Genomic DNA, 10,241 nt, shown 5'->3' on the forward strand with positions numbered 1-10,241 from the left:
TTACAAATTGTTGAATTTGATGAGGTCAACTTAATAATCTGTTCCTTATGCAATAGTTTTTTTTAATTACAAATTGTTGAATTTGATGAGGTCAATTTAATAATCTGTTCCTTATGCAATACAAATACAGTTTTTTTAATTACAAATTTTGTATATATTAATGTCTTATGCTCCCTAGTAAAATATAATCTCATTATAAGCAAGTAGTGATTTACCTATTTCTGTAGTGTTACTGTCACAAAGAACTGATCAAAAATTTTTGCACTGAAACTACACAGATCAGAAGGAAAGGTGAATAAAGACTAGGGGCTAATGGGATATGGTATTATGCTGTTGTTAGGTGTTGTAACTTCTTTAGCGGCATCTTACCTAGTTGTCATCTAAACTTCTGTATACTCTAGGATTCACTTTTTTGTATTTCTAATTTCCCTCTTTAACGTTCTCACTTTCCCCACTTTATAATGGTATGAGAAAAAAGAAGGTACTAAAGACATTAGGCTGGTCAGCTAAGTGGCTGACCATTTTATGCTCATAAAGTAGAATTCACACTGGTCAGTCCATAGAATGGCAAGGGAAGCTGTTCTAACTATATTCCATTCCCACAGATTATGATTTATTAGTTCCAGAGTAGAATCTAGGTAGCTTTATGTGTAAAAATCCTTCCCCTGTATTTTACAAGCTTGTTGAAACATTAGAATCACTTTTGAGGGGTTTTAAAAATTGCAATGTCTATAAGATCTGAATTTTTGGGAAGTCACTCTATGCTATCATGACAGAAAAGTACCAATAATAAAGATAAAATTAAAAGCACCAAAGTTTTTCTATTTATATACTGCTTAAACTCATTTCACTAAAAAAAAATTAAATTTAGATATAGTATTATAAAGTTAAGAAGCTCTGCTAGCATAGTGGTTATGAATCAGGTTAACCTCAAGGACAGCAGTTCAAAACTACCAGCAGTTCCACAGGAGAAAGATGAGGCTTTTTGCTCCCATAAAGATTTAAAGCCTTGGAAACCCTATGCAGAGTCACTATGAGTTGGAAGCAACTCCACGGCATATCACCATCACCATTACAAAGTTATCTTACAAAAAAAGAAGTATGTAATGATAAAGTTACACTAGATGCATGGAACATATTTTTTAAAAAATTAAAGAACATGATTTACAGGAAAGAATATAATTTATTATATTTGCAGAAAATGATTAAAATACATGTAGTAGAGCTCCAATCAACTGCTTTAAATACACATAGATTTAATGTTAAATACACTTTACAAGCTGTTACGCACAGTTCCATCCTCCAGGTGTTCAATCTCTTCTCCTTAAAGTTGGAAAGCACTTGAAAGGCATGGAATTCAAAAGAAACCTAAAACATCATAAAAGTCGATTAAAAATTATTATAAAACTGTTTAGTTTTAAAATATCCAAAAGCTAAAACATTTATATTTAGAAAATTAGTGAATCATGTCAGTAAGAAATTCAATGAATTAAAACAGCTTACACAGAAACTTTGACAAATTTAAGACATTAAAAAATTAAATACTGTCTCCATAGAGGAACAATTACAAATTCATTATCCATTGCTTTTACGTACTCTTAGGGTGACAATAATTAACAGAATTTTGAATTGCTTTCATAGTACTAATAATAGCAGAATTTGCAACAAAAAAAGATTATCAAAGGCTGTCTCAATTTTCCTATATCGATTTCCTACAAGTTAGGCACCTGACCATTTTATGCTAACAAAACAATATTCAAATTGGTCAGTCTTTTGAAGTACAAGGACAGCCATTTCTAATTGTATTTTAGGGACCCATTCCCAGAAATCTTGATTCAAGGTTCAAGGGTAGAGTCCAGGAATCTATACATTAAAAAAATATATTTCCTTCATGTTTCTTAACCTTAGTTAAGTTGCACTTTCAAGAGGTTTTAAAAATTCCAATATCCAGATAAGCTCCCAGATCAATTAAACAAAAATTCCATCATATTATATTTTTAACTTTTTTTTTGTTTTCTCCCCAGTCAGTATTTTTTTAAAAGTTCCCTTGGTCATTATTGTGCAAGCAAGATTGAGAACCATTGTTCTAAGTGACTCTGGACATCAACTAATCTGAAAATCACTGTTATTATATGCCCACCAATATTTCTTTTCACTTAATGAACTACTCGGAGTCAACATGGTATCGTTCCCCTGTTACTTTTGTTGTATTCCACCTTTTGTTTTTAGAAAGAGTAAAGTGGTACTTCTACTTATTAGGTCAAAGGAGATTTTAATACTTCATAAGTAAGGACAACTATTTTTACTTGTAATGCACACGAAACTAAGTTAATTTTCAAAATATGTACTTTTTAAGAGAAAACAATTATTTTTCCGATCAAATTTTACAAGCTGTATAGAATACCTAAACCAGATATGCCATAAAATAGAAAGTATATTGTTATTATTAGGTTTAGGAAATCCTCAAATAAAAGCAAGAATACATTCTTCTGTGCTAAATTATATGCATAATTCTCCAAGTAAATGCAGTGACCTGATTCACTAACTTTCTCTGGAAAAATTATATAAACTCAAGGACACAGATAATTAAACACACCTAAAAAACACAAGTGATTTGTTCAATTTGCAGTGATGAATTTAGAAATATTTCATTTGAATAAAATGTAAAAATTATTGCTCAATCTGGATCAATGGGTAGAGAATGGATAACGCATTTCTAGAAAAAAACTAAAAAGCACTGTCCCAAAAAGGATACAACAAGAAAGGATACACTTTGCATGACAGTATTACAGCAGTATTTACGCAGGAATGCTTCTAAAGAAGAACAGCAGAACGCAGTTTAATTTTTTCTTATTTTTCAGCATTATATTTACAAATAAAAGATGTTTTAATGACATGCTAAAAAATATTTTTAGTTTTTCCTTCAAGATAGTAGAATTTAAGACTATATAAGTGTGAACACAATAAAATTCAAATATTCAAAACATTACACAGAGGGAATTAACAATATGTAAAATTCTCTCATATTTTTTCAGCAAAATATCAATAATTTTGGTCCATTTACTTCATGTTCTTCCAATTTACATAATCAAAAATAAAATAGAAAAGGAATATATATCCACTCAATATCTTACTTAAATCAAATACTGTAACATAAGATCTAGAATTTGAAATACTTCACTTTTATTTCACAAACTACTTAGAGGATATTAAAATTATTTGTGTGAAGGACAAAATAGTTCACTCTATTAAATACTGCTCCTAGGAAACCTTATACAAGGTCGCTGTGAGTTGGAACCAGCTCAACAGTACTTAACAACAACATCAAATTATAATTTAGAAAATTTAGCTTTAAGTGTTTACCTCAAGAGTTCTCAAAGTGTGGTTCATGGACTAGATGTCTCACTATTAAAGGGGAACTCATTAGTAATGTAAATTCTCAGGCTCCATCTAGGATGATCAACTTGCTCAGGTATTAGCAATGTGTTGAGTCCAGTGTTCTCAGGAAAACCCTCAGTCTCAGGTAAATTACAATGATTGTTCACTTTAGACCCTATTGCAGACCTAATGATTGAGAAACTCTGAGTAGAACCCAAAAATCTGTTTTACCAAGCCCACCAGGTGATTCTAGTACATGTTAAAGTAAAGAACCACTATTTCACTCTATACCGAAAAAAGGCAAAGACAAAGAAAAGATTATACTTAAAAAATTTCTCCTTAATTTATACATATTAGCTTTATGCTATAGCTAAATTTATGTTAAATGGTAATTAACTGTATAAAGAAAAATAAATTCTTGAAAAATCTTGAAGATTTTGGGCTTCCACCCTTAATTTTATGTTACAAAATACTCCTACCCGTTTATTATGGTACATCCACACTTACCTTCACTAATTTTTAACATTTTCTTTTTCCTTCTTTAGAATCTTGTTTTGGTCTAGCAGATCGAGCAAACTGCTAAAATTTTTTAAATTAAGGTTTCTTTTACAAAAATGAAAGAAGTCTATTATAAATAATATACCAAAAAAATCTTCTAATGTAGGGTAGGAATAAAGTTTTTAAAACATCTATTTGTCTTCTTACTATTTAATATGTTTTTAAGCACTTTCAACCTAGGTATTTAGGAGGGAAGTAAAATATTAATCCTTTCTGTACAATTATTACCATCACTCCTTTACTCCTTCATAAATCCCACTGATTTCTAGCTTGTAAATTCATTAACTACTAAAATCAGGATGGTTGATCAGTGGTAAAATTCTGGTTTGTAAAATCTTCAAATAAAAATGTTAATTTTATTATAATAAAATACACACACACACAAAAAAATAAAACCACAGTGAACTGTATCTGACATGAAAAAACTCCAAATGTGTTCCTAAAAACTACGTAGTCTTTTAAATTTAACATGATATGTGCTTTTGAGCTATGTAAGTGAAATGTTTTAGACTTGGTTGAAATTTTATTAACCTCATGCTTCTTTTAGTTCCTTCATTTTCCAACAAAAATCTACATAACAGTCACCTGTTTCAGATAAGGCACACAATGTTTAAATTTTACTGAAGTATACAGGAGTCCCTCAGTATCTGTGGATGTTCAAGTTCCTTATTTAAAATGGTACAGTATTTGCATATAAACCTATGCACATCCTCCTCTACATTTTTAATCATCTCTAGATTACTTATAATACCTAATACAATACAGATGCCATGTGAATAGCAATTTCTAATCTCTCTTAGTCTTTGAGAGATTTTTGGCCACTTAATTGCTTTCTTAAAAATGTTTCTGATTCTCAGTTGGTTGAATCCCTGGATGTGGTATCTCAAGTTAGAAACTCAATTCTTCAAATTTCTAAATGATACTAGTTTTCAACTAAACTTTTCTAAAACAAAATACCCTTCAAATAGATTGACTTAAAGGATACAACCACCATCGGTTTTCCAAAAAGAACATAACCATTAGCTTCCTTTAAGGCTTTTGTTGCTGCCTTTTCATTTGGAAGTCCAATGAAAGCTTGTCCTTTCATGCGACCTTCTTTCATCAAGCGGATATCAAACCTAGAATGTACAGGAACAAAGAAGGGCTTAAACCTAGAATGTACAGGAACAAAGAAGGGCTTAAATCAAAGCTTGCCAAACAATTTTGATCAAATGAATGGAAGTGTGTTGAACAATATAAAATTTTGCTTTCTCAAAGAATAAAAATGACTATACTGCCCAACACAATAATTGTTATTAAGTGTCATCAAGTTGGTTCCAACTCAAAGCAATCTTGTATAGGGTTTCTAAGAGCGGCTGATGAGTTTGAACCACTAACCTTGTGGTTCAAACCAACCTTGCAGTCCAGTGCTTTATCCCACAAAAGTTAGGCTTTATAAAATTACATGAGGAAGCTGGTTCTAAAATTAATTCTAAAGACTGCTGTTGTTAAGTGCTATCAAGTCAGTACCAACACATAGCAACCTTATATAGGGTTGAGGAGTGACTGCAGAGTTTGAAACACTTACCTCGCAGTTCAAACAGACCTTGAGGTCAAGTGCTTATCCTATGGCGAAGTAATATGATTTAACTGATATGCTTACATTTATCAACTTAAACTATTAAAAATATACTGATATGATTTAAAAATTACATTGCTAGCAAGTATAAAAATATACTTATTGTCCATCAGATATGATGATGAAATTAGGTCATTTTTGGATAAATAGAAATTAAAAGAATTTGTAAAAACTAGGCCAAGCTTACAAAAATATTAAACTGTTCTTTGGGCAAAGAACCAACAACAGTATTCTTTGGACAAAGAATCAATAATGTGAAATTAACATACATCACAATATCACCTAGAACTCAACAGAGATACACTGTTGTTGCTAGGTGCCATTCAATCAGCTCTTACTCAAGTTACCCCATGCACAATATCAATACACTGCTCAGCCTCACATCTGTTGTTACATCTAAACCCATTGTTCCTGCCACTGTATCAATCGATTTCGGTAGGGACCTTCCACTTTTATAAAACACAAACTGAAATGAAAATTTTTTGATATAGTTTTCCTTCCACATGCACTCATTTTTAACATTTCTAAGAGAAAACTATGTTCAGAAGCTACATAGTAAATCAGATAAGAATTTTATAATGATTATCTATTGTTTAAATAGTTGATGGCACTAGCGAAAGCATATAACTATTGTTTAAACAAACATGTGCACTTAAAAAATTATCAAAAAAAAAAACCAACAATGAAATGCTTTCTTTAAAAATTACATAACTAGTCCCACGGGAGGAGTCCCACCCAGTGTACTGCTGTAGGATAACACTAGGCTGCTAACCACAATGTTGGTGGTTCAAACCTACCAGCTGCTCGGTGGAAACTCTAATCAGGGTCATTAAGAGTTGTAACCGACTTGACAGCACTTAACAACAACAATTTAACATTTCAATTTCTACAGCTTTATGGACACAGAATTGTTTTCCCTCAAATTCTAATTATGGCAAATACTGGAAAGAGAAGGAAAGAATGCATACACTAACACACATACATGTGTCTGTATACAAGTAGGGTTGTGACAGTTGTAGTGTGTCAATGCACCAGTTCCAACTCACAGAAATCCTCTTTAGGCTTTCCGAGGTTGTAAATCTTTGCAGAAGAAGCAAGCCTCATTGTTCTCCCATGGAGCAGCTGGTGGATTTGAACTGTTGACCTTGAAGCAGCAGCACAATGTGCAACCCATTATGCTACCAGGGCTCCCTGTACATATATTTTTTTTTCTTTTTCTTATAATCATGACTCAAAGACAGTAACAAAGAAAAGTGACTAGCATTCTGAATGACCAGCAAAAGAGATTTGGTATCTTAAGAGAAGAAAGATCTGTTAATACTGAACACAACAATGCAGAATTTTAAGACATGGTGCTACTACTTCTAAAATAATGCATAGGCTTTTTAAGACTTTAAAGGTATTGGTTTTACTTGAAGATTAAAACAAAAGTAACTAGAAGAGAAGTTTGAGGCATGTATCTACTGTATGTGTACTGTATGTCTACTCATAAGTTTTTTTGTTTTTTTTTTTTTACAATAACAAAAGAACTTTATTGTGTCTGTGAAAAACTTAGGCATTTGTGTTTTTAAAAGAAACACCGCCAAAAGGGATGAGTTCAGTCCTTTCCCTTTTCATCCATATGCTCCCCAACATCCTCCAAATGTTATCCTCAAAACCTTCTGATGATGGGGAAGGTGAAAATCGAGGTACCAGTTAATCAAAGTCTGAAAGCACAATGATCTCTGGATCATACGGTGTGGCCATACTCATCTTGTAAGTATCAGGCTGGAGCCTTGGGATTGAGGAATTTGGGGCAGCATACCTGGAGAAGGGCTGTAGAGGGAGCTGGTGACCAGAACATGGCTGGGAGAGTCCAGCCTTGTCAGGGAATCAGCAACTGGGGTTATGGATGCCAAGGGTGAGGGTGGGCTGGGAAGGGTACATATAATCTTCCCATTCTTCTCATGCACTGCCCTTGCTTTTCCATGTAGCTGTCTCCAGATCCTGTGTCCTTCTCCTTCCGAGGTTTCTTGCCTGGGAGGGGAGGAATCTCCCCAAGTATGAGAAGACACACCTCCACTGAAGGAAGCAGACGTGACGATGGCTGCTCCATTCTCCAGAACAGTGGAGAGGGAGACCTCCATTTGCTTCCTGGTAGAGGAAATGTCCCTTTCCTTAGGGGAAGCGGTGGTCTCCACGGGCAAAACTTCAATATCTAGCTCAAAGAGCTGAGACACAGGACTTTCTTCCTTCAGGGACAACTGTTCTCCACTGCTTTCAGCATCTGTGCTGGAAAGAGTCAGTAGCTCCTCTGACAGTGAAGATGGGGATAGTGGGAGTCTTTTGTTTGGCTGCTCCCTTGAAGACTTGCGTGTCTCTATACCAGGTTCCAGGTCCTGCTTAGAGGAGATGTGTTATGGGAGCAGGGGCTCTTGTCTCCATCCCTGCCTGCTTCCTCTTGCTCCTCGTCACTGGCCCCCTGACATTCCTGCTTCTGTTCCAGATCCTCCTCCTCTTCAGAATCTGTGGCCTCCATCACTTCCTCATCATCACGTTCCTCATCTGTTTCAGCCTTGGAGGTGGTAGGCCACTCCTGGGATGCCAAACCACTGAACCCTCACCAGAATCTGAGGCGGCTCTGGGGGGATCTTCAGAGTGGGAAGATATGCCTTGGGGAAGTCAGGCTCTTCTTCTCTGCCTCTTATCCTCCTCACTCTTATCTTGCATCACCGCATATTTGGAGATAACCTCCAAATATGCAGTCGGCTCATAGCCAAGCTCCAGTTTTCATACAGGTGCCAGGCTAGGGTGGGATCCGACAGCGCAGGGTCAATGCCTGGCCTATAGTCATCTGTGAGGTGGCAGCCAAAGTTGTACATGAGATCAAGATGGCGTCATTCCTATAGCCTGATGCCCACATCTCAGAAGGCATTCTGGGTCATGAGATGGAGCTGCTGCCTGGGGAGGCCAAGGCTGTGATTAGCAGCTGTCTGCTGTACAGCCCATAGCACTTCTCCATAGTTCTGGAAGGTATCAGGCCCTGGTTTGTTGATAAGCCATTTAATGCGCCTGTTAACCTCTGGGTAGCGTGCTCCATGGTACAGGATGCACTGCTCTATGACACGGCCTGTTAGTGAAGAGCAGTCTTTCAGCTCACACAGGCACCCAAAGAGGCAGATTAGTTTACGCTTCAACCAAGCCTCCTGAAGATATGTGGAGTCGGGATCGTCCAGTGCTGAGAGATCCAACGCCTTCTCCTGCAACCTCCGTATCTCTGCCACAGAGAAAGCCAGTGCTGTTCCAAGCACTCAATCTGCCGCCGGGAACCACGAGTCCTTGGAGGCTCAGAGGCAATGGTCTCAATATTTGTGGGGTCTGAGGGCAGGTCAGTGGGAGGGTTATTTCCAGAGGGCTCACTGGAGGTGGTGGCAGCAGGGGACAAGTTCAACTTCTTGGCTGAGAGGGCCTTGAGAACAGGTAAGAGCTCATTGATACACACATAAAGCTTAGCTGGCTAGCTCCGGGCCTGAGACAGAACCCGAGAGAACGCTGCAGAACGCCACTGAAGCCAGAACAGACAGTGGACACGCTGCTCCCGATTATAGAGGAATGGGTCCACTTCAGGGTGGTCTGCAGTCTGCATCTTACACAGTTCAAGGAACTCTTCAAACAGCTTCTCATTTTCCAACCTGTAGCATTTCTTGCCGCCAGAACTACTGCTGCCCCCGGCCCCACTGACCTCCAAGGAGCCAGGGGCTTCTGCCTGGGGTGAGGTCGGATTGGGAGGTGGGTGGGAGGGCCCTGGCTGGGCAGCTGCTTCATCTTCATCATCATTATCCAGCACAATGATGCTATTATTGGCAGCCATGGGGGATCAAATCTCCCGGAGGGAGGAAGCTGCGGGTATTTCAGAAGTCCTGCTGGAAGGGGATGGGGCCTCAGAAAGAGCTCCTCCAGCATAGCCCCATCCCTTCATCTCACATTTCCCATTTCCTTGGGTTTCAGTAACATCAGATCTGTTAAAGTGTCTTCACTGCCTATCATCAGCAACCTTTAGTTAGTTCCAGGTTTCAGGTTCTTCACCTTAGATGGGGAGCTCAAACCACCTCCAGACTTAAATCTGTACCTCCAGCTCCAACATTCATGTCGATTTCCGGTCATTCTGTTTAATTTACCCACTATCTCTCAAATTGGCAAACTCCACGAACCTCAGGGCAGCTTCCCATACTGCAGCCAATCTCCTGGATACCCTCTTGCACAGATGTCACAGCCCTGTCACCACCACTCCAGTTTGCCCCCTTTTGCCCTCAAGCATGTCAAACCTACATCCCCACCCTATCCTGAATGGCCATCCCAACTTCTAGACTCTGAGGAGGAAGTGGTTCCTCCCCAGCAACCCCTTCACCTTTCCTCTCCTTGAATTCCCTCCACTGTCCACCAGCTGATAGGTGTCCTCAAACTGGGGCTTTCGGTTGGAAATATTTCACTTCCAATCCCCTCCCTCTCACCACACCCTAATTTTCCCCATTTTCTCTCCTTGGCTCCCAACTGGGCTCTCTCAATTCCTCTTTGATCTCAACCCCCTTCCCCAGGTGAGCTTCCTGTCAACTTCCCCCTCCCCCAGTTCAGACCCTGGCCATTCGCTCCTCTTCAGGAACAGGAGGTACCACAGCTTGCAACCACCATTTCAGCTCCCAGGTCTCCA

The 10,241-nt window shown here is 37.8% G+C and overlaps 1 protein-coding gene across 1 annotated transcript in view; it reads right to left on the minus strand.

The window, feature by feature from the left end:
* Positions 1-3,897: 3,897 nt before the first annotated feature.
* Positions 3,898-10,241, minus strand: part of RNPC3 (RNA-binding region (RNP1, RRM) containing 3) — a 56,483-nt gene continuing 50,139 nt past the window's right edge. Inside the window, exons 11-16 of the mRNA XM_006831039.1 lie at positions 9,063-9,358; positions 7,985-8,129; positions 7,359-7,847; positions 5,629-5,632; positions 4,922-5,087; positions 3,898-3,957 (exon numbers count right to left, since the gene is read on the minus strand). Coding sequence (XP_006831102.1) covers positions 3,898-3,957; positions 4,922-5,087; positions 5,629-5,632; positions 7,359-7,847; positions 7,985-8,129; positions 9,063-9,358 — 1,160 coding nt within the window. The remainder of the gene's footprint in view (positions 3,958-4,921; positions 5,088-5,628; positions 5,633-7,358; positions 7,848-7,984; positions 8,130-9,062; positions 9,359-10,241) is intronic.

The sequence above is a fragment of the Chrysochloris asiatica genome, unplaced genomic scaffold, assembly GCF_000296735.1.
Source record: "Chrysochloris asiatica unplaced genomic scaffold, ChrAsi1.0 scaffold00002, whole genome shotgun sequence".
Taxonomy (NCBI): domain Eukaryota; kingdom Metazoa; phylum Chordata; class Mammalia; order Afrosoricida; family Chrysochloridae; genus Chrysochloris; species Chrysochloris asiatica.